At 45.2% G+C, this 25,473-nt stretch overlaps 1 protein-coding gene across 4 annotated transcripts; it reads right to left on the reverse strand.

Annotated features, from left to right (window-relative positions):
- On the reverse strand, window positions 1–25,172 carry LOC119010484 (myelin protein zero-like protein 2). 4 transcript variants are annotated; one of them, XM_037082640.1, is made up of 6 exons: window positions 25,152–25,172; window positions 21,321–21,495; window positions 5,077–5,246; window positions 4,518–4,728; window positions 3,236–3,407; window positions 1–1,686 (listed from the first exon to the last, which is right to left on the reverse strand). In XM_037082640.1, the coding sequence occupies exons 1-6, from the start codon at window positions 25,155–25,157 to the stop codon at window positions 1,527–1,529; spliced, it is 894 nt and encodes a 297-aa protein (XP_036938535.1). In that variant the 5' UTR covers window positions 25,158–25,172; the 3' UTR covers window positions 1–1,526. The 4 variants fall into 4 exon arrangements, with proteins under 4 accessions (XP_036938535.1, XP_036938543.1, XP_036938550.1 ...); XM_037082648.1 differs by lacking the exon at window positions 25,152–25,172 and adding an exon at window positions 21,792–21,926 and having other exon boundaries at window positions 2–1,686; XM_037082655.1 differs by lacking the exon at window positions 25,152–25,172 and adding an exon at window positions 21,757–21,772 and having other exon boundaries at window positions 2–1,686.
- Between the last annotated feature and the right edge of the window lie 301 nt (window positions 25,173–25,473).

Here is a 25,473-nt window from a genome sequence, read left to right on the forward strand (position 1 = left end):
CATTTTTATTAGAACATCTTTTTTTATACATATATATATAAAAGCTCTATAACAAATTACACACAGTGACATTTTAAACAATGTGGTAAAATACTTCTGGCAGTATCTACTTAAAAAAATAGAAAAAAAAATAAAAATCTATAGTCATATTTCTCAGTATTACATCACAGGTAGAAAATCCGATCACAAAAAAAGAAGAAAGACGGGTAAGAACAATAATTTGTTAGTAGACGTGATGCATTCAGAGACACATGGAGATAAAAGGATCTCAAGGACGTTTTGCCATCAAAGGGTTTTCAGATCTGACTGTGCGCTCCCACACAACAGGCAGCACAGGTACGGGCATGCAGTTTTCTTGCGAAGTGATCGAGTATTTGGCCTCCACACTTAATGACATCAGCATGACATTTGTGCTTTTCTAATGTAATTAATTGCAGCCCTCCAGGTGGAGGAGTGGAGTGCTCGGCCCCTTGCAGGCACCGTGATGGTATGGGTAAACTGAACTTCTAGACTCACCTTGTCCCCAATTACTTTGAATTACAAAACTGAAATATGAAAGATTCTACTTGAATTTGTAAATTAACGTACCCAGAGAATTTCTTCCAAAAGTAAAGCAACCTCAAAAATAGAATAGTTTTAAAGGTCCCATATGATGCTCATTTCCCATTCATACTTTTCTTTTAGCTGTCAACTAGATAATCGGTCTCTAGTTTCTGTCCCTTTAAGGCCAGCCTCCCAAAAAGCCCAGTCTGCTCTGACTGGTCAGCTCTCACAGGCCTGAGCAGGGGCCGCCCACTGTGTTTCTGCATCAGCTTTGCTAGTGTTTTTGCAAACATGGCCGTGCTCGGGGCACACAGTCACAGTCTCTATGCAGTCAGGACGGCTCGTTTGAAGGCACAGTTCTTGAATGCGGACTGTGTGCAATTCTCCATGGATTCAGCGCTTTAATACTTTCACAGTAGTTATTATATATGGCACCAAGACCTGCTTTGTTGAATCATCACTTTCCCCAGTAATGGAACCTTTAATATGGCTCATGATGGCAGCAAACAACTTCCTCATTTTGACTACCTTCAGTTGCATATAGTCACTGATTGTGGTATTGACCTCCCACATTTAATAAGATCCATGAAACAACAGATTGATCCTTTTTCCCCTCGTTGACAGTCGGCAGGCCAGCTTCAGGATTACAGTGCCTCTCACTCCAGAAGTTGGATCTAGCAATCCTTTCCTCCTATGAATATTTCTCAAAACTATACTATATCCTTTTGTTCCTCAAGAGCTTTGTCTCTAATAAATTAAAAAGCGATCTCTAATCTTTCATCTCTCAAAGCTTTCTTCCCCCTTTCCTTCCAATCTCGAGCAACGTGCACTTTTTTTTTCCCACAGCGGCGCTCTCTTCATCTAGTCACCACCCGGCAGAACCATGAGCCGCCATCCATGGGTGCCACCTGGGCATCCCTCCAGCAGGCTTCCTGGCTGGCTTTCACATCGGCGTTTCTGTCTCTGTGTCTGTCCCCACCTAATCAGTCGGAGTCATCGCCCCCGTCGTCGTCGTCCGAGCTCGGGCCCTCGTCCTCTGAGGAGCTCGGGTCTTTGGTGCTGGCCTCTGAGATCATGCCGTCTGAACTGTCAATCTCTATGGACGTCTCTGATAGGTAGAGGTGGACGGCCCTCGACGGGTGGCTGAGACACACACATTACACACAGAGGGGACAGGGAGACATGCAACAGGGGGGAGGAAAGAACAACATGGCACACACACACACACACACACACACACACCAGGGTATGAATTCATGCATGACACATTCATTAATTATCAATGAACATGCATGTGCATAAGTCACACACAATGGGGACAGGGGAAGGACGAGCCGACAACACAAACACAGTAGCAGGGACAAAGGATTAGCGTCACTCAGGGTTAAGTCGTCCCAAAGTGAGAGCTACGGTCAAATCAGAATCTACGATTACATATCTGCATCCGATTGGGGTAAAGAATTTCCTTCCTTCGCCAAGTTTTTCAATGGGGAGATTCAGTTTGAAGTCAGTCCGGCTACATCTGATCGACCGAGATGACATCAAAGGTCTCAACATTTCCTTGAGAGGCTTGGCGTTTATAAAGCCTGGTCCACGCAGTCCGTTATCGCAACACAGTTTTGACAACAACCATTATAGCGCCTATTACAGAGAGATCTGAAAACCCAGGAGAGAAACAAAGAAGTCCCACGTGCCCAGAGAGAAGATGCTTTTGACAGAACAGCTCATTGTTCAAAACAGACAATCTCAGAGCGTACTGGTAAAAAAAAAAAAAGTGCCACTTTTGGATTGATATTGCGTCCGTGTGCTGGTGAAATGTTTCCAAAAGTACTGCATGAAATGTCTGTTTCGAACAAGTGCGCTCCATCAGAATGTGATTATTTAATAGCACCTTGATTATTTCTGCAGGAGTCTCAGCGTCAGGATAATAACACCACAGAATCTCAGAAAAAAACACAGCAATGTAACATCAGTAGTGAAACAAAACAGAAAATGTACAACAGCGTCCTCCATGTGGATTCAGGTGCAGCACAGTGAAGTGGGTCAGTCAGGTGATACACACCACCACCGAGTGAAAGTCCTGCGTCCCATCATCTGGTCATTACAACGAAATTTCAAAGGAAGCTTTTTAAACTTTGTTCCACAGCTTCTATTGTTAGCTGAAATAATATCTCAAACTCGTGATTTGTACTCTTGGGGTATGACATGTATTAGTAAGGAAGTCAACAGCATGAATACACCATTGTTCTACTACTACATCATCAAAACATTTACTCTAAACAGGAAATGTGTTTGGAAGCCCATTTAGCTGAACGGGAAAAGATGAACCGATAACACAGTCGTTTGTCTCCAGAAATGAAAGGCACATGGTGATATAAAAGATACACAGCAGCCTGTCTAATGTTCTGTATTTAACAGCGCTCTACACAAAGGTACATTCTTAATTTATCTCGGGTTAATAACAGCTGCCCATCAACTGGTCCACATCTGGGATCCAAAGACTGTGGTTGAAGGGGGAAGGTGGAAGTGAAGTCTCCAGTAGGAAAGAAAGCCCCAGGCCCCAAGAGGGCAGCGCCACATGCCCCGATCCCCAGAGTCAGACGGAGAGCGAGAGAGGAGAGAAAGTGTGCGATTCCTCTGTTCCTCTCTCTATCCCCCTCTTCCTCTCCCTCTGTCCGTCTCTTGGTCTTACCACGCGGTGGGGTCTTTTCTCTCTTTGCGGGGAGCCTCCACGTTCTCCTCCAGCTGTCCCTGTCGCCTCCTCTTGCAGCGCCTGCACGACCAAATGACGACGAGGAGGAAGACCACGATGAGTATCCCGCCCAGGACGGCAAACGCCAGATAGAGAAGCTCGGAGAAAGAGGCTGTTGGTGAGAAGAACAGCATATTTTAATTTTTAGACACCACCACGAGGTTTAAATATGCAGTTATGAGTGAAATGAAATGTCACATCATTTTTTACAATCTAAATGGTCCCTGAAGAATGCATCCTACTTTTGATCACCTGACTTTACCTGTGACACCATGATTGGGTGAGAATCTCAATTTGTTTGATATTTCGATTTATAATTATTACTTGCAAAGCTAATGAGCCTCCCATCTGGCTCACCAGCACTTCATGTTAAGTGCATGCTAACGCGCTAATCTAAGATGGTGAAGGTGGTAAGCTTCATATCTGCTGAGTCCAAGCATGTTACCATTCACATTCAGAGCACGTTACCGTGCTGAAACTAGCATTTAGACTCTTCATCTTGTTGGACATGCCGTGTGTTTACAGTTGCTTCAAGCAACATTCGTTTTTGGTTGATTCTGGCCGCCCCTGTGGACAAAAGCGGTGGGAGCACCTCTGCTGCCTGTGGTGGAGATGTTGATCTAGCGTGTGCATTGTTTTACAGCGACAGCGCAACTGAAACTCAAGCAATATGAAAACTTAACGGACTCAGCGTGGCCAAAAGTGCCAGCGGAAAAACAATATTAATTTGGGACTGTTTTATAACTGGTTAAAAACTCCTTGTAGTAGGTTTAAATAGATCTGCATATAAAATTATTGTATTGGTATTGGTATTGGTAGTATTGGTATCTCTGGTCAATAGACCTGATGGGCTGGATCTCACAGAAAGCTACAGTAAGATATCCAGTTAATACATGTCGTAGTCTGTCTTTTGAATGTCGTAGCATGAGCTCTGCCTGTGCAGTCACAGCTTTATTTGAAGGATGTTAAACTCATTTGAATATTTCCATTGACATTTCAGAAATTCAACATGGGTTGAACATCTGCAGCCTTTCAAAATAAACTTAGTGATATAATATAATTTCAGTCTAAAATCGAGACTTCGCTTCTTGTTCCTTTGCCTTATTCATTTGGCTTTTCAGCTAGATTTGATATTATGTTGATATTATGACTTCTGAAAAGTGTTTTTTTTTTTGTTTTTTTTTTTGTTTTTTTTTCGGAGATACAAATGAAAACTGCAGACCTGTGGTGACCACACGGAGTCGAATCTCCCCAACTGCGCCATGGACATCCGGCGGATTCTTGACCTGGCAGATGTAAGTGCCGTTGTAAGTGAACTTGACCTGCTGAAGTATGATGGAGGCGTCACGGCCCATGATATCGCCAGCCCAACTGACACGCTTTCTGAAAATGCCATCGACGGGGGGATATGGTTTCTGCTGGTAGTGGAACACCTAAGAAAGGAATTAGATGGATAGATCTGGTTGGATTACTCCAGACAGAGAGTCATACCACACTGAGTCTGGGGAAGGAAGCAATTTCCTTCTCTCAGCGAAAATAAAGACAAGACACAAACCCAGACCTGCTGCTTCTTTTTCTTTCTATTCTCAAACCGCACACACACACACACACACACATAAGACACACGCAGGCTGTCTTGGACGCTCTGCAGGGAGCCTGACGATGACTCACCGACTCCTCTCTCGGTTGGCTGAGGGGGTGGATGCTCCCTGACACAATGAGGGAGGTTTAAGGTTTGATCTCATTTTCATGCAAACATAGACACACACACACACACTCACCGACTCTTCTCGGCCTGGCTTGAGGGGTCTGAAGCTCCAGGAGATGACGACTGAGCTGGGGTTGATGGGAGCGGAACTCTCAAATGTGCACTTCAGACGGACATCCGTCCCGTTGACAGCCTCCACATTACCGTGTGTGTATATACGCATCCCACTCACCTGCAGCATGCCTGCAACAAGCAGACAGCAGAGTTTACTTCAAAAAGAGGAACGCAGGGCGCACAGAGCAGATCTAATCATAGATATAATGGCTGGCGAGAGAAAAATACATATTCATACACAGAAATACAACATCCGCGATATGAATTCGGCCTCGTCCGTAAATTCCTGCCTGGTGAGCGCATGCAGTGTACCCGGCGACCCTGCCTCTGCCTACGCAGTGCTGCTGCAAGAAAAATCACTAACTCCAAGTTGTCACCGTAGCCGCGTGAAATACATACTGAAATCCCACATAATGGTCCATATGCCGAATGTACGAGATTAGCTCTGCGATCGGCAAAGCAAGCTCAAACATCTGTTTAATGCCACCCGTGACAGTCCAACCTGATTTCAGATCAGGGGGCCAAATCTGTGACACTGAATGAATGATAGCCACTTCAGCTCCCCCACTGCAGCTCAGGCGGGGCTGAAATGGACGGTCTGCTCTATATTTTACGGATGTGGACTATATCAATCTCTACTGTACTTGGTAGACCTATTAGATGGAAAATGAATGGACTGGAAGAGCGGAGGGGGATATTGGCAACGATTTGGTTCTTCCACGCGATGATGGATGGCGCTCCCCGGAATGGAGCTAGCGCTGACACACACTGCACAGACACACACACACACATACAGTACATGCCCCACACACAGACATGCTTTATGCTGAGTTTCTGTCTGGCAGCTCGTCAACATTTCACCAGGAACCAGCCGATCACGTCTCCCTCCCTCCCTCACGTCAGTCCTTCTTATCAGAGTCGATCCAGCCTTATTCTAAAGCAGCGTGTATACTGTGTGTATGAGTCCCTGTGGAAGTTTACGTGCAGGCTGTCTAGCCCAAATCACCTGGTCTATTTATAGAGAGGGCTCTATATATCCTAATATCAGGAGCCACGTCTCGCCTTATTAAAGTCTATTCCCAGGCACGCAGCAGACTGTCTGCAGAGCTAGCAGCCACGGCGAGCTCGGGGTAGACTTGTCTTAACGTCATTAGCCCACTCACACATAGGAGGAGGCAGCAGAACAAACACTTGACGAGAGCTCCGACAATCAGAGACGCTTCAATCTGTCAGATGACTGCAGCTCGAGGGATCGCCAGTTATAAATATTAGACGACCAGCTTTTGTCGATGCATTCAGTTAGCATCGGGGATATTCTGTTAGTCTGCTACAAAATAGATGAGATGGAACACCTCGCTGTCGATAATCAAAAAAAAGATTGCATGATCCTTGCAGCAGTTTCGCAGTAATGGGTATGAATTATATCATAAAGATTTCAAAGGGTGTGAAACCCTCAAATTTATTAACTATTCCGCTATTTCAAATGTAGGTTAAGTGAGTTGAGGTGGGTGTGCCCTGCGTCGAATGGCGATATAAGGCTCCCGGCAAAGAAGTAAGAAAAGTCCACGAAGGCAAATTGAGCCATTATAAATACGGTGGGCATTAAGGCCACAGTGAGGTGGGAAAATGTCAGCAGGGGCTTGGCTCCTCAAGCAGCACGTTCTGTTCCTTATCAGGCTGGAGAGAGTTTCCTGCGGGCTGGGATGAGAGAGTGCGGCGACCAGACGGCCCCCACACAGCATTAAACAGACAGGCTTCTCTCTCATCACCGGGCCCTGACAGTGCTCGAACAGCCTAATGTGTTTTAAATGAGCCCGATGAAATCTGGGAGGAGTGAGCGGTACAGGCCAGGCTGCTACACGCCGCCAGGCACGTCCATCTTTGCAAATCATTGGCTCCTCTTTCCAGACCTTAAAAATACATTTTTATTGAATGATACAAACGTATGTCATTGCAGTTCCGATTGCCGTGTGAGCTTGTTTGGGTGTTTTTCCGCATCATTACCTTGTAAATAAGGCAGGAGCCACAGCTTACATCAATAGCTTGCTGGATAAGTCAAGAAAGATGTTAAGACAAATTGGTTGCGATGCAACAAATCTTACCCCACCGGTAGATATTTCTGCTTGTGTAGAGAAAAATAAGATGTTTATTCTTTTCTACTACAGAATAATAGTGGTTTGATGGGTGGACTTCAAATGGAACAAGCCTCCTCGGTAACCTTTCTCTCTCTTCCTCATCGACCTAGCGGTGGAACCACTGAAGTTAGTGGATTAAACCGCCTGTGTTTAGGATATTCATTAGGCAGATAACATCAGTGCTGGCTGGATCAGAACAGCCAGTAATGGCTCCCTCCTTTGCTCAGCTGCAGGTGTGTGTGTGCGTGCCTGCGTGTCTTTGTGTGTGTGTCTGTGTAAAATCTCCAGAGCGTCCGAGCCACCAGTTAATGGTCTCATATTCCATATTCACTGTGAGGGTTAACAAAGCGAGAGAGGAGGAGGAGCTGAATGTGTTTTATATTCAACTGCAAGTGTCACGGGAGTGACTGCCACTCCCATTGACAAGCACCAAGTGCCTCATTTGAAACTCAAATACATGGTTCTTTCTTTCTGGCCTTCACATAGCTTGGAATGGCAAAGCTTGATTTTTTTTTTTTTTCATCAAGATTAAAAGATCGTCAATTAACAAAAACGCTGAAAAGCACCCTGTCCTGCAACGTTAAACAGAGTGTCTGTTCTCACCAACACTCTTGGTGTACTCTGCGTACGCTGACAAACCAACCAACCAGCAAACTGATGTATATATACCAGCAAACATCCACTTATTAACGTTGTTACTGTGAGCACGTTGTCACGGAGGCAAGAGCTGCAGTGATCAGTCGATCAGTTGTCTAACTATTAAACTAATCTGCAACTGTTTTGATGACTGATCAATTGGTTTGGGTCATTTGTCGGGAGAAAAATGGTTAAAAAAAGTCTACCTTAGGGTCCGATTTTGTTGAATCTCGCTCCCAACTTGCCAAATACTGACACTTGGTGTTTGTTGCCAGCCCGATCTTCCAGCCAAAAGTGTCAGCATTTGATGAGTTTAGAAGGAAACTCAGTGATCAACTATCTTACAAATAGGATCTTTAAATATCAATAGTTAGTGGTTTCTTTATTGTAAACAAAACACAACATTTAAGGACATCTTCTCAGGCTTTGAGAAACACAAAATGTGTTCACATTTAAGCTAGATGCTACATGGTAAGTGCTAAATCCCAGTAATAACATTACCCATTACTCATCAAATCGGTATCCAAAGTTAAACCCCCTCTATTTCTGCATATTTCAGGGAACGTAGAGCACATGGAGGATTAGCAGAGCAGTATAGCGCTCTCCCCCTCCACCAAATTGTTTAAAAGCTCGTGCAGAAAATGATTCATCACGCTGAATGCATCAAGAGAGAAAGCAGGTCCTCCAGGCCATAAGACCTCATTTCAAATTTCCTCCTTTAACCAATCTGTTGACAGTACGTGAATTTAAATAAGCGTCACTAATCTCCTTTCAACAACAGAAAAAGGCAAGCGCTTTCAGCTACGCCGCCCTTTTGACGCGGGCTGAGCTGATTAAGAATTAAGGTTAATTAGGCCTTTTTGACGGCAAAATGGATATCAACAGAATGACTGAACAGTTAGGGCTATGTACGGCGCCTCAATTACAGTACTAATTTGTCCCTGCGGCGAAAAGTACATGATCACTATTTAATCGGTCATTAGCATTCACTAATTCCTGAGGAGGACTCATGCCATTACATGATTGAGGACATTAGGAGGCGCAGAATTTAACTCATTTAGAGAGGGGAGATAAACAGGCAGAAACGGGAGGGCGACGAGCAAGATGATCGAGAAGATGAAAGGCCGAGCGATGTGTGGAGGGGATAGCACCGCGATGAAAAATGCATTCTCCTGCATAATTGCAGTCTGTACGGAGGTGATAAGATGCACTGTTTGTTTGCGTGGCTGTTTGTCTGTCCATTCTTCCACGCCGGCACGCCTCTGCCCGGTCTGGGTCGCTCACTTGTTTATGTCTGAACATCCTGCCCAGCCTGTGCGACCACACCCAGTGTCCAGAGACTGAGAGGGAGAGCTTTCATGGCTTATTAGGATGGCGTTATGTACCCTTACGTCGGGAGGGGGAAATATAGAGATTTGTCCTAATTATGTTGCAAACGTCGCACGGCATGCAGTTATATCGCACAGTCTGCAGAACAGCTCACGCGGGACAAAGCAATTACAGGTTTAACTCTCTCTGACTGCACAAGTCATCCAAAAATAAATCTTATTATGAACTGCAAGTTCATAATCGTGCTATAGGAGTAGATTCATTCATATTCCTGCAAAGTATTCAGTGGCTGTTAAACGCTTCTCGTGTTTTTGGTCAGGCTTGTCTCTATGCTGAGTGTGAGAGTACTGTAGAGTCAGGACAAGAGGAAAAAAAAACCAAAAGAAGAAAGTCAAATTTCAGGTAATATAAAGACAAAAAAGAAATGTCAGCTTTCATATTAGGGCCTCTGCTCCCCTTTTGTCCCTCATTAAAGTCGTTCAAATGCTGTGAGACGTGTGAAGGTGATCTAATACGTTTCACTGGTAATTAAAAATGCTAAAGTAGAGTTTTCGTGTGAGGCGTGCTGCTGACACCTTACTGCCATGTTGCTTGAACGTAAAACCACTGTGGCACCAATAAAAGACGTAGGATTTCCCCAAAGGTCAGTGCTTTATCTCACGTGACCACATGGAGACATGGAGAGCGTGTGTGCCTGTGTGTATCTGTCAATGTATACTGCAGATGTTTCTATTTATGAACATTCACAGCAACAGGAAAAGCTGTTAGAAAAATATCATCCTCCTTTGTCACGCATGCGCCTACCGTGTGTGTGTATTTGTGTGTGTGTGTGTGTGTGCGTCAGGTTGGGCGTCTCTCGGTGGGAGGGGGCTGTTGGCACACACACACACATTCTCCATTAAATGTAACGGCGCTGGCATTAGGCTACTGTATCTGCCAATATGTCCAATATATCATAATGAAGTGAACTTGCTGAACCTTTAATGCACTTTATTGTACCTGTCAACACTACCTGTTACAAAGTACGCCAGTCCTGTGGCCCTGACTGAAGCCCAGAGAGGACAAATACTTTCATCTGCTGTAAAATAATCAAACCAAGCCCACTCAAGTGTGATTAGCTTTGCTTGGCTTGGCAGCTGTCCCAAGATTGTATTAAAAAAAAAAAAAAAAAACTCAGAAGAGTCCAAGAAAACATCAAGTAGTGTTTGACCTGCTCGTATATTATTTCACCCGGTGTCAGAGTGTGACCTCCACTGTGTATTTAGTCTCACATTGCCAGGATGCACTTTGCCACACGATGTATCGGTGCAGAGGAAAGGGCAGGCAGAGGTCACTCAGTTAAAAAGTGTGTTTGCCGTATTTAGACTTGACCGTTTGCACTGGGTTCAACCAGTTCAAACATTAGCCTAGTTCGAACGTAATTTGTGACTCAGGTTAAGAGTTTACCCACTACCAACATTTTAAGAGCTGTGCCAACTGAAATAGTTCCAGAGTTCCAGCGTAGGCAGGAAGTTGCAAGTAAATCATGCAGAAACTGCCAATTTGTGTGACTTGGTGCCCCCCACAGGTTCTGAGTGTGACACCGCCGTCGTAAATACAAATGTCAGGTCCAGACCAATTGGGTGCTAGCGACAAACAAAACCCATTACACCTCCCATCTCACTGAAGTTAGTGAAGAAACAAGCGATGGTTCACCATGTTCACCATGTTACAAGACACTAAGTTGTTATTTTGAGATAAAACATAAAACACCACGGTCACATAATGTTGCTTAAAATCATTCTCAGTGGGCGTGAAGGCCTTGGTAAAATAGTGGTGAACAAGTAGGAAATATGGGATAAGTCTGAGGATGAGAAAGTCACGATTTGTTGCACTCTTAGTTAGCTAGATAACTTTCTAATTAACCACAAGCTTCTAATTTATAACAGTTAGCAAGCGTGTTTGTTGTACTGTTACGACATAATCTGTCCATTAACCGTTGTGTTACCATATGTTGTACTTGGGTTTCATTACTTTGTTGCAATTTTACACCCGCTGTAGATTAGGGTTGCGGGATATAGTTATCACCTCATCATAATGGTTTGTCCTGTTCACATACATTTTCACTGTTGTCAGTTGATTGACAGATGTGGAGACTAACATGTCGCCGAAAACTTGTGCTAATGCTTTCCAGTTCAAAAGAAACAATTCCAGAAGGCCACACGAGTCTGGAAGAGGAAATGGCTGGGAAGACTGAGTCCACACGCCCCTGTTCAGAGTTTGAATCTGTCCGAGCGTGCCAGCCAATGCTAGCCTCAGGGGCCGGAGTGTTTTCTGTTGCTCAGATGCGCCGTCGGCCGCTCCGGGACAATGCCAGCATTCAGATAGCTAATTCAAAAACAATATTGTCCCCGCCATGTAGAACGGTGTTGGTCCGATTACAATAAACCATCTGCTCTGCTGCGGATAAATCCTCTTATTCATTCTCATATACAGAAGCTCTCTCATTCGCCTCTGTCTCACTGTAGACCTGTCCTGCACATGGGATTGTGATCCCACTGACGTAGGCTAATCATCCAGATTTTGATCCTGAGTATCAAACCTGGTGGAAATAAGCGGGCCTCCACTGAGTCTGCAAGTGCCTCAGACGGTTTAAGGCTGCATCTGTGGATCGCTCACGTCAGAAGATAACTTTTGCCAAACATTGGTGCCGACAAAGGTAACAGATCGGGCTTTTCCTGTGATGGTCAGGTGAATTAATAATTAAAGCAGGACAAGCCTGAATCTCTCGAGTGTGCATCCTCGCAGGATACGTAATGGCTACAGTTTACAGTGGTGGGTTGTCACATGAAATTCATTGTCGGTCGTGAAACAGTCCTTTAATTCAGACAAAGTAGACTTCAGTCAGTCAGTTTTCCAGAACCCCTTGATGTGATATCGTTTGGTGGCGAACATCACCCCAATCTTGTGAACGGCGCCCCTTTCATACCCAAACATACTGTCACCTTGTTACCACTGGACCTGTTCACATGTGACATCCAAAGCTTCACAGAGGTTACAGTTGTGAGCTTTGAGTGTTGAATTGCTGTTCAGGCAGTTGGTGTAGCACACGTCCAACTGTCAAGGCTGAACTACAATCCTCTAACATGTTGTGCATGAGAAATGTATTTCTTCCCTCATGGACCGTGACCCGACTCTGTGCCGCACTAAAACTTTTTTGAATCTTTTCAGAAATATAATTTAGCTCGCAGGCAAACAAACAGAAACCGCCTCATCCGAGTGCATTACTCCCAGATACCTTTTCCAAAATTGCTTTTTGTTTTTCAGGCCTTTCCAGGGCGTTTTTCACACTGCTGAGAGGCATGCTCGGCGTACCGAACTTGAGTCATAACTGCTGAGCAAACATCCCCTGGTATTCTAAGTATTTTTTCTTTGACTAGCTCAGAAACAATCGACGGAGCGAACAGAATATCTGCCTTATTGCACAATCGAAAATCTTCGTCAGAGTTTTCCTGTCGCCTTGAGGGCCTGTTTTGATGCAGGTGCTCATACATATGTGGATTTAGAAGCTGCAAAGTGAAAGCAGAGGGAACGCAGCTCTTGCTTCTTTTACAGGTTTTGTAGTATGATAATTTCCATGATCAGATAGTATCTGGAAACAGAACCGATCCCTGTTTAAGAGGTGTTTCCTTCACGGCGTACACTGTGGACCTGGTATTTCCATTTGCCCTGAAGATGTAAAGTCTTCTCGCACTTTACAAGAGAGGAGGAAACACTGCAGGAGAAATCAAGCAGCTGGCACGACCCTCTGAATCAGGAAATTGGTTCCATTACATTATTTCCTAGACGGTGTGTGTTTGTGCCTTTCCTCTCTTCATTATGGCTCCGAGACAAAGGGACCACCGGAGGAAACCCGATTCTCTGTTGCGCCGGTTTTGGAGGAAACACTTAGGACGGGACCAAACACACAAGGACCTCAGTGGATTACAAAGAGCCCTCTTCTGCTCTTTGTGAGAGGTTTCACAAGCCCAGGTTAGTTTTCTTTTTCTTTTCTTTTCTTTTTTTTTTTTTTTAACAAGGCCTATCTTTCATGCAGGGCCGGGCTGAGGGCTGGGAATAGCAGGTTCAGGTAACAGTGTTTTCGCAGAGGAGGCGGAGGAGGAGGCAGAGTTGAGGGAGCGGGTGGGTGTTGAGTGGTGGGGTGGGAGGTAACCCCTGAAATGGACACAAGTGTGTGTAGTGGCGCTGTACATTTCCCTTCATTCCACTCCACAGTCACGAACATGCGGTTGTGCCAAAATAAGCAAACATTCGTCCGAAGCTATGCTTCCACATGTTTTTTTTTTTTTTGTACATTTGTTCTGGATTTGTTTTCATGGATCGGGCCCCTTCGTTCCAGTTAAAGGAAATATTCACGCTACGGCATAACACGGTGAACAAATGTGCTTGTAGCAACAGCTTGGGGAAGGTCTTTTCCTGTTTCAACATGGCAATGCCACAAAGATAGTCTGACAAAGAAATGGACACCCCGTCTGCTGTAGAAGAACTCGACCCGCCTACACAGAGCCCTGACCTCAACCCTGCCAATCACTGGGATGAGCTCGAGTGCAGACTGTGAGCCAGGCCAACATCAGTGGCCAGAGTTTGCAGTGGACACTGATGATGACATTCAACCGGACGGGTGTCAAAACCACTGGTCGACGCCGTGCATAGTTGTAGACTTATCGTTCATCATCAAGATGGTCTTCTAACCTTCTAGTAGTTTTTGAACTTGAGCAAAAATCGTTTTCTATGTTATCTCATGTTAAATAAATAGAATTTCAGGTATTTGATAAAGGAAATACTCCGGCTATTTCTGCAAGAAAGTAGTTGTGTTGTTACTGCAGTCAAGCATTTACATTTTTTTGGCATTTAGAAGGGCACTCCTGTCCAAAGCAACTTACAGTAAATTCATACATGCATACATTCACACACTGATGTCACTTTCCGATAACAATACGCTGGCTATGCCCCCGAGGTACAGCCACAATCAGAATGCCGTTCAGCTGTAAGCAGCCTCTGTCGAGGTTCATTGTGTTCCTGCAGAGACGCGTGAGGACTCTTCAACAGGGAGATCTGTGCACATGTTTTTTTTTAGAAATGACACATGCAACTACCACATATAGGTGTGATATTTAGGCATCGACATTCTTGGGGCCATAGTGTATGATTAAAGTAAACACTTGCACATACCAGACTGAGTACTGCCTCTCTTTCTCTTTCCACAACACTTCATTCAGACACACGCTTGGCACCGGGCCCTTGTCAATCAATCAGTCAACAATCGGACCCTCTGTTTGATTTTCTGCAGGTGGCACTGTTTCCTTTCACTCCGTGGTGACTACCCCTCGCTCTCGAGCTGAAGTTTACACTGTAATAGACCGGAGATGTACCAGACACCGGTAGTTTGGATCAGCAAATCTCAAAAGCTTTTGTTAACTTGATTTATGGGAAATCACTCTTTGTTTTCAGAGAGAACAAGCAGGCGTTTCTTCGCGATCGTATTCTGACTGCAATCCAAAAGAGTCGGGAACTGCAACCAAACTGTTGAAGAAACCACAAAAATGTGTTTGGATACACTCGAAAGGTCAGCGTAAACACAGACCACACATCAGTCTCTGCTTCTAACTCTTTCTTCCTCTCCCTCTTTCCCCCCTCTCCTGCTTCCTCCGGGCCAATTGTAATTCATCAGGCGGTGGTGTCCAGAGGAAACGTGCAGTGGCTGAGCGAGGATAAGAGTTTAATCCATCAAACCTCTTCCACTCCCACCCCGCAGCTGACTCAACAACTTCTCCACGGGATTACAAACTCCTTGGGGGGGAGGGGGGCCGTGTACACTTCGATTCAACACACCCACAGGCTTCTGTTGGAGGGACGATCCGACCCTCAAAACATGTCATCAGTTTCACATATTTTACTACGAGGCCGGACTGGCCGTATGTTAAGTGGCCTGCGGAGGTGTGAGTCAGAGTGAATCCAGCCCCACTGTGACTTCCACCTCTGCTCCTGAGCAGATGAATAAGTCAGCAGCTGACAATACACTGTGTACACAGATCAGAGAGCACGCTGCGGAGGAGGTAAAGACCTCCGCTCTTTGCTTTGCCGTCTTTAAGGGGCACACCACGGATTTCACTCAAACAGCATTCACTTGTTGCGAAACCTACCGTACCATTCTGCCTCTGACAGAACTGATACTGTTTTATTTTCATCAGTTCAGCTTCTAACACGGGTTGCTTAAAGACTGACATTTCACCTGCGCTGTGTGTAACTACAACCCTCACCATATTTTGTTGGCTCCTGCATTTACATTTAGGGGCATTTAGCTGACGCTTTTGTGCAAAGCCGCTTACAGTAATTCATACACACATTCACACACATGCGAGGTGCCGACCAGCACATCAGGAGCAGTTTGGGGTTCAGTATCTCGCCCGATACTTTGACACGCAGACCAGGGGAGAGAAGAACCTGCAACTTTCCGATAACTAAGCATTTAGAGTGGAAACAGAGCGTAAAGGCTACTCTGTAGTTGGTTGCTTATTTACAAAAAATTATAGGAATCAGGGAAACGTGACGGCTCTGCACAAAATTCAACCTGATGCTATTTTCATAAAAAAAATGTTGTCAGCAGTGTTTTTTTTTTCTCTCTATTTTCCATCTCTGTGTTATGAACGTTTGTTTGCATCTTTCTGAACAAAGGCGATATAACATCCATTACATTAATGTGCAAACTCAAACACAAGTTAACGTTGGCCAGTGATGCAGCAACGATAAGGCCCAATGACGAAGCGAACGAGGGGGGTCTGCGCCACTGTTTCAGAAAGTCTTTATTCCTCCAAAAGCTCCATTTTCATTTGAATGTGTACCAATGGCCAAAAAAGAAACACCATGTCCGCGTGGACAGTCTAGCACAACCAGCCACTTTTGGCGGTTAATGAGCACTGATGCAAACATTACAGATTGAATCAGTCGCTGACCTTGTAACTCTCCTCCACTTATGCTACTGCTACAGCGGGTCTTAGCATTTCAGCTTCTTCCCGTAATTGTCCGTGGCAGTTGGTACACATACGTGTATAGAGTACATGTATGTGAAAATAATCCTGACAGCATTTTTGAATTTGAGAAACATTGGGCCTGCGTTGCACACCTGGAGATGAAAACTCTCAGTATGTTCCAGGAATGGACAATCTATCGAGACATCCTATTTAATTGTATTTTGGAGGATGTAGGATCTCCTGTTTTTTTTGGAGCTTTAGCCGAATTAAGAGCTAAAAGGCTGCTTATCTCAGCGTCTATTGTTTCCCCGTGTCGCTACTGTGTGTAAGCGATGATATAATTCTTTCCAAGTGTGCCAGAGCTGGCCTGGACTCGCACCGAAAAACCAGAAAAGCACTCGTAATGTACGTCAGTCACATTGGTTGTAATGGAAATGAATTGTCCCTCACCTGCTCCACCCTCCTGCCCCACACCTTCTCTCCTCAGCTTACGCTCAGTCATTTCAATTGCAGAGTGCCGTGTGAGGTAATTACAGAGCAAAACCGGATAAGTAGCTGCCTCCACTGCTCTCTGAATACAGAGATCATTTTCATTACAAGTTCGGTGTTTTCAATGACAAAAGGCGAATGGAAGTCAAACAGCAAACGAAGGGAGGGAGGCTGAGACAGAGTGACTTCCTGGCATTCTGTCATCATGACTCCTCATTATTTAACCACAAATATTTCACAAGGTAGCTGCTAATAAAATTCCAGGCTTCCTTCTGATCAGATGACTCATACAGAACTGCTGAGCAATCCATCCATCCATCCATTATCTGAAACCAGCCCAACATGAGCTGGGATCGGCTCCAGCCAAAGGGAGCGGTTTCAAATACTGGACGGGAAGAACTGCTGATATTCAGTGGAAAAAGAAAAAAAAAAAAAGAAAATGTATTCCATATGCCATAAGCCTACTGGAGGGGCTGCTTTAGTCGGAAGATCCACATGTTTACCCTAACTCTAAACAGTTTTGAGAACCAGCGGCCAGCCAGCAGAGTCTCTCGACGGAGAAAACCCTTGCCAACAAACATGCAGCGCTTTGCGTTTGCACACATCCAGATGAACGCCGAGCGTGTGTGTGTGTGTGTGTGCGCGTGCAAACACTCGAGCCTCAGATGAACCTGCAGAAACAACTGCTTTCGATTCAGCAAGAAACGCGCTCACAGTCCCTGTTTACACTTGGAGCCGAGCGCAGCCCTGTGGTTTAAACATCACGCGGGGGGGGGGGGGGGGGCCGTGCCTTCACACTCAAACACTTCACAGATGCGTCCTGAGCCCACTCTGCTGGGGACTGGTGTGTTCTTCTCGCATTATGATCGCCTCACTGTCAACACGACGCAGCCCCGGGCAATCCCAACAAACCCGACACAAAGGCCAAACATCCGCCTAGGTGTGTCAACACTAGGCAAAAAACCACAGCAATGCATCATTACACTGACCTATTATTGTGGTGAGATTAGTGAAGCCGTGGCGGAGATACAGCTGTATTGTTCCAGTTAGACTAACAGTACAAGAGCCTGCGCACCTAGTCTAAAGACTGACTCACAAGACTTAAACTGAAGCCCAAACAAGCAAATGAGCATCTGGTGGGCCGCGTTTGTGCATATGTCACTGAAAACCTGTAAGTCGGGACAGGTTGCCGCACGTCAGCCAACGAGCATTTCGGCCCTCTGCTAAAGGAGCAGGAAATGTTCGAGGAAGACAAAAGGGAATCCAAGCAGATCTGCAAAATCAAGAAAGAGAGAGGCAGCAGGGGATCCAAACAATGTCTGGGAAAGACTTCTAGCCGTCTGTCTGTGTCTGCTCGAGAAAAAAAAAGCAGTAACTGGAGAAATCTGCTACTCATTGTTAAAGTTGTTTCAGTTTGTGTTCAGTGTGTTCCCTTGCAGTTTGAATCCAAGTGGTCAGAAACAGGGTGGGTGGGCATGTTTGAATCTAAGCTCCACATGATGTTCCAGTGCAGAACACTGAAGAACAAGGCAGAGCGTGTCAGTCTGACTTTGCAGCACTGAGGCCAGGAAAGTCTGTTCACGCGTCACTTTTTTCCTTTCGGTATGTCTCAGCTCGAAACGTGAGAGCAACACGAGGCCGTGGAGGAGACGCACCGAACCACGCAGCTGTGAGCCCACACCACCAACCGGCTATCTTTGAGTTCATTCACATTTTTTTTTAAAAGAATGCGTCTCTCTTTCTGGCAATTATTCCCCAGGACCCCAGACAGTCAGGAGCCACGGGGTCCCATGTCAACTGCATCCTCTATTGTTTTTAGGTCATTTGAATTGCACATTTGCGCCAGTTAAGCACATTACCAAATAAAGTGGCTCCTTCATCTTGTGACCTTGTCTTGCAAAAATCGAGTTGGAAGTAGAGCCCGACTGAAATATTAGTTAGCTAATATTATAGGTTGATGCGGGCTTATCACATAAATATCAGTGTGTTTGCCTATATCCGCCATGTGAAAGCTTTTTCTTATATGTGCCTACTGGCTGATATGTTGATATCTTTTTTAAATTCTTCTATGTGGGGGGATCAGTAAAGAGACATCTTATCTTAACTTGTGCCCGTAGATTGGCATTCGTCCCAAGAGTTTTGTTGGGACTCCAGTTTAACCCATTGAGACCAGATGGGACATCTGCGTGTTTGTTTTTGGATGATGTCATCACTCTCAAGACATGTGACTAAAGAAATGCACTGTGATTCGTCCAATCACAGCCAAAGCCTCTGCTCAGGGCAGAGAAATAAAGGTTTTAGTGGACGCTGACAATTCTGTCAAGTCTTTCAGAAAACGCACAGGATATAGGAGGTGTCTTAAACAACGCCTTAGGTTTTAAAATGGCTTAAAATAGGCCTTTAACGGGTGCCATAGGACTTACTGGGTGACAGCCTTCATAGCTAGCACTAAAAATGTTGTGTTGAATTAAACTGTCCGAATCTGGCGAATGGATAACGCAGGGCACGCACAAAGCCTGGTTTCAAGAGAAGACATTTTAAGGTGATGCATGACAAAAAAAAAAGAAGAAGAAGAAGAAGAAGATAAGGAACTGAAAACTATGCAGAAAACATGGCGCAATACATATTTTGTGTGTTGACCAGATGTTCTGCTCTCGTTCTGACGGGCCTGGCAGCCCAGGCTGCGCCTCCACCTCTGAGAGGATCCGAAGCATCCAACACACCTCGCAAATCTGGCAATAATCACGTCTGTTCTCGGAAAAAGCGATTCCACTCCGGTGTCGTGAAAAGCGAAAAAACATTGCTCCCAAAAGCATCTTGACACAAATCATGATTTGTTGTGTTGCTTTTAAAGAACACACTTCAGAAGAATACACAGAGGGGATGCATTTATCTTTGAGTGAGCGATGAAGGCTTCTTTTTTTTTTTTACAGCTGCATCACTTGCTGCGATTATGTCTGGAGTAGCAGGAGGAGTGGGGGATTATTCTCTTTGGTCTATAACATATCTGCTTACACCCGGGCTCTCAGAGGCAAGTCTGCATGCGAATGCTAAACTGTCTTTGATCAGCCCAACGCATGTCAAAACAGTGGAGGGCTGATGGGTAAATGTGCGCCGTTTTTTAAGTCATCGCGTGCACCTGAAGGGAAGGGGGGGAAGAGGAACGAATCTGAACTGTTTCGCCTGCATAATTGCATTTTTTACGCCACACATGTGTCATGAAGACGCGACGCGTCTGCTGGCATGTCTCATCACGGCGTGCCGTTTTTGTTTGCCAGCACAATGAAGCCAAAGGCGGCGGCAGTGATTACAGCATGAGGAACCCAAGATGCTGCTGAGCCGTAATCACTTCCAGCACGCTCTCCCTCGTCCCCGCACGCTGTCATTTGATTATCTGTGCCTCCACATCCACGCAGTATATTTAGTCACCCTCCTGCTCTGTCAGCCTGTGACTGTGTTATGACTGATCTGCAGGCACATGCTCCTTGTAAACATAAGCAGCTTGCCACTACAGTGAATCCCCTGCATGGTGCTTTGGCACTGGACTGGACACGTTCAATCAATATAATCCACTTATGCAGGATGGATGTAGATTACTTCAAGGTTAAACAACCTGAGTGAATTGCCACTGATACGCCAATTTGTGATATTAAAACGTTTTCCATTAAGCCATTCAGTTAGAGCGTCTGGATGTGAGCCGCTGCAAAACAATCAGATGCTGCCTGTTTGTTTTGTTTTTTTTCTCGTGTGTGTGCGTGCGTGCGTGCATATGTGTGTGTGTGTGTGTGTGTGTGTGTGACATGTTATGATCGAAACGACACATGCTGACCTGGGAACTCCTTGTACGGGAAGCAGGTGGACCCGCTTCTAAGCGCGGATGCGCTTTACAAAAAATAAAAGGGCAGGAAACTGTGGGGGCTGCATTAAAAAGCCAGAACACAATGAGGCCACGGGTTGGACGCCGGTAAACACTGTACAGTGATTACACTGCCAGGAGTTGTGACTGTTTTATAGCTTTTGCAGGAATTCTCCGAGCGACTCTCCCGGTGCCACCGTGCCAAGTTCTCCACTTCCCGATGACGCACGACGGGCCGCTCAGGGATGGAGGTTAGGGGTCCCTGCGGAGCGTTCACTAATGGGAAGAGGATCAGGGTTCACTCTTTGAGTTTGAGTGTCGATTGTGAGGAGCGTCTCTAAAGGGCCATCCCGTGATGTCTTCAGCAGTCTTGTTATGTAGTGGGGGGGAAAAAACATCCCGTCGACGTAAAGTTTTTGGCAAACCCAGACGTTTCCAAACGTGGCCAAGTATACGCTGGCTGGCTTTCTACTGTGAAGGACACTCCGTTTGGTGTGTTATTAGAAATATAGCCTGTTTACTGGATCATAGCATTGGAAACAGAGTCCTCAAAACACTGTAGCTGGCAGCAGAAATCAAAATTCAAAACGTACATTTGGATAAATCACACTTGACAGTCAGATACCAGGCGCACAAAATAAAGTGAACAACACACGCTCGTTTGCTCAAAAACCGTCCCTTCACACTCGGTACAACCACCCGCACCACCACACCGGGGTGAGGGTGGGTGGGTGGGGGGGATTCTCACCTGAAGCTGCGAGTCCACACAGGACGGTGAGGAAACGGAGCCCCTTTACGCACATTGGATGGACGGCAGGCTTGTCCGATGACCGAAAGAGACCGGGAGTCAGCTCAAACCTCGCTGAGACTCCTCCGCCGACGCACAAGTGGCTGGAAAACCGGGCCGACAGGTGTGTTGATCCCTTTTTTTTAAGAGAGGAGAGAGAGCAGGAAAAAAAACACATGGAATCACAACGAGTCCTCTCCACCACCTTGTCTCTCCAAAGACGCGTCCTGACTCGCTGCTGCCCTCAAACATTTCATCTCGGCACCCACCCTCCCACCACTTTTTTTTTTTCCGGGCGGAGTAACAAAGTCAACCACTCTCCTCGCTGCCTTCTTATCTACCCCCTCTCTCTCACTCACACACACACACACACACATATACACACGTATGTATGAACCTTAAAGCTGGGTAAATTCTTCCAAGTCACCAAACCTGTTCTGCCGCTGCGTAAAACACATACGCGGCGCCATCATACCAAGGCTCTTGCGCAAAAAAGAAAAAAAAGAAAGAAAGAAAAAAAAGGTTCCGTCGGCATTGTGCAGTGCAGAGACGCGCATCATCTCACTATGGCCCAGAGTCGTGATAATACAGTTGAACAGCGTGCGATAATTGTGCGCTGTGACGGGATAATGAAGGCGCTATCTGTCGAAGATGTGACACTGTGACCTCATTATGCTCCTTTGGTTTAATCATCAACATTTAAATATTAAAAAATAAAAAAAAATAAAAAAATCAGTTACTCAAGTTTAATCACGTGAAGTTGGTTAAAGAGGATTTTCACATTACCAGGAGGGAAACAAAAAAGCGTGATAATAACCGAGCGTACATAAAAACCACAAAGCGGATGCTGATTGGACTAAAACAGCAAACCCGTCTCCTCATCATGGGAGACCAGCAAGACACGGTTTGATGGGAGACCGGCTGGTTACTGGTTTGAGCCACATGGGGGCAGAGCTGCACTTTGATGTGCACCACCTGGTGCAGTGCGCAGCCTGTGAGGGAGAGCAGGGGGGCTGCTGGTTCACTCTGTTTCCTTTCAACTTTAAAACTTTTTCAAAGTCAAAACGTGCGACTGTGCATTTTTACTGCTGTGTTTTCGTCACAATTCTGAACAGAAATGTGAATCAAGATCTCCATGGTGGACATGGACATGGTGGAATGTGCATTTTTCGCCATCTTATAATCGCCTCTGTAGACGTTTGCAGAAATTTACAATGACAGTTAAGCGGATGCTTTTTGTCCAAAGTGCCTTACAGTAATTCATACTGACATTCATGCACTGATTGGCAGTGGCTGCAGTGCAAGGTGCTGACCAGCACACCAGGAGCAGTTTGGGGATCAGAATCTTGCCCAAGGACAGTTTGACATACATACAATTGAACTGAATTGAACCGGTGGCCTTCCGATAGCAAGACGTTGAGCCACAGCCATTGTCATATCTTGCAGATGTATAAACTCATGAGCTGCGAGATAAAATGATAAACTGAGGAAACATTCGATCGAGGAAGCAGTGAGACGACCAATCGGAGTGTGATGCAAGCAGCCTTTATGAACAGTTTACGCACGTGTTAAACACACAAAAGGAAATGTGTTGTTTTACTGTAACATTAGAGTGTGGTAATATATTTAACCAAGCTCAGTGACTGGTCCAGTCACAACCTCCTGTATGTGACTGCATGGATATATGGGGCTATGCATACAAATCCCATAAAAACACAGTTCTGACACAGTTCAGTGTGTGAAAAAGCTCATGAAGTATGTCAGCAACCATCAAATATTCACAGTGTTTTCAGAGGGGGTTGACTACAACATATGAGATGTGTTACTGCACTTTCTGCACCAGGATCTCAGTCAGGCTGTTTTCTTGTATCTGCTGCAGTTGTGTAGATCCTTTATTTCATCTGTTCAGTTAGAAACTAATGCAGTTGCAGTAATGCATTACAAAACCCCACATGTATTCACAACTGGTACAGTGAACAGCTGCAGATACAGAAACACGATCGTGCTAGGCAGCCCAGTCTCCGTTTGGCCACCAGTTTTCATCCACATTGCACCTTGTGTCCTCTTCTCTGTGAGAGTCTAGTTGCCTGATCTTTCCCCAGGAAGTGGGGTCAGGGAGCATCCATGCCAGTGTTCCCCCAGTGGGGGGGTCAGACTGTGGTCTGCTGTGTCTGGGAAGATGCAAGTGGGTGGCTTTCTGTGAATGGTTCCAATGAATTTCTTGTCCGGTCGGGCTCATCTGGCTACTTGGCTCAGAAGGCTCAGCAGGCTGCAGCGTGAAGGGGCTGGTGGCGTGACTGTTTAAGGCGCAGGCGTCTGTACGCCGAAGAGCTGAGAATGAATACAGATTTAGAGATGTTTCAGAGGATGTGGTGTGTAAACGAGGCTGTTTGTCGTTTGAGGCGAACTAAATTGCTTCTCCGGTTATAGTGAGGATTCTGTTCCTGTCAAAGACGTGTTTGAAATTAAGGAGGTGCTGCAATCTCCCGCTGAAACACGATGTCTCCGAGAGGGACGTCTGATCAGGAGGTCAAAGCATTAATTGTCACATGCACAGTAAACAGGTCTCCCTGTACAATAAATCTCTTCCTTTGCCTTCCGCTATGAGCGTCACTTTACAATGAAATCAGCTAAGAGGTTAGAAAAATATCAAGAGTATTAGATAAGATCAAATATACACAGGATCTGTACAGTACATGCAGTATTACCACAATAAACTGAAGCGCAAATATGCGTGTGCTTCTGACAGTCTGTGCAAAAACTCATAACACACTGTGACCACACCGCCGTGACCGTGCACAAAGTGCACAATCACAACTACACAGCTGTGTGTGTGTAGTGAGTGATGGTCAGAAAACATTCCACCGGCGTGGGGAACACAGTTCCTCCATGGGGTTGAGCAATGAAGAATAACATGTGGAAAGAAAGATGATACCATCCTGGGATGGGCTGTAAACCTCTCTGTGACTGGAGGGAAACAGTGAATCAGAAGAAGCAATTACTAAACATTCTCAGTTTCGTCATCAAGGACTGAAAAATAAGCACCCAGCAGTCAAATCGGAATATTTTTTCAGTCACAGGTTTTGGAGGTCAGGTTTGTACTGCTTTTGTCACGGGTGCACGACACTCTGTGAGACAAAGCCTGTTACTTACAGTAAAGATAGCATCAGTGGTGTGTTACAAAAAAATGATTAAATGAATAAATGGAAATCACTCAGTATAGCAAAGGAAATGTTACCACGATGGAGCATCCACGCAGCAGACTGTAATATGTTTCACAATGACAGACACAGGTTTGAATGTAAACTTAGCCATTTTATACGTAAACTAAAATAAAGATTTGGTGTTGATCGAGTTTGAGTAAGAAATGAGTTCATGAAATCTGAGAGATGTGCCCAGTGAATGCTTTCTGTGTCTAAGGCAAAGCATTGAAAAATGATCCGCAGATAATTCACAATCCACACGGACTTCTGTTGCGCTGAGCTGACAAAAGGTGAGCTCTGTTTCTAAAATGATGTTAAAAATGTATCTTATTTATGTATTTACTTTTATTTTTATAAAAAGAAGGTGAACCTCTTTAAAGCATGGATTGTGCCACCTTACAGTAAATGTCACCACAAATGAATCTGTGACCTGCACTATCCTTCAGAAGGCTGTATTGTTGTACAGTCATGAAAGAAAAACAACAACAACAAAAAAAACATGTATAGACTCACCATACATACATACAGACTTGTATAGGACGGTTTCAGGTGTTAAAAACTCCACGGTGCCAGTCACACAAGTTCTCACCGACATAACATCGTACGTCCTCTCTCACAGTACAGCTGGAGAGGAATCTTCCTGCATGCTTCATCTCTCTGCAGTCATGTCCAGACATCCAGACAAGAACATCTGATCATGTGGACGATGGTCATAAACTTCCCGCTGCAGGGTATGGTGACTCTCCGCAGGGTCTCACTGCAATGAGTACTGAGGAGAAGCCAACAGTCTGCCCATTTAACAGCAGACACGGAGCATGGAATTGAAAAGCATGAAGAGCTCTGCTTTGTGTTTCAGATGCCAATGTTGCTGGACGTAAAAATGAATTTTGCAAGACGTGGTCACTGAATGC

Source organism: Acanthopagrus latus, chromosome 2 (genome assembly GCF_904848185.1).
Source record: "Acanthopagrus latus isolate v.2019 chromosome 2, fAcaLat1.1, whole genome shotgun sequence".
NCBI classification, from domain to species: Eukaryota; Metazoa; Chordata; class Actinopteri; order Spariformes; family Sparidae; genus Acanthopagrus; species Acanthopagrus latus.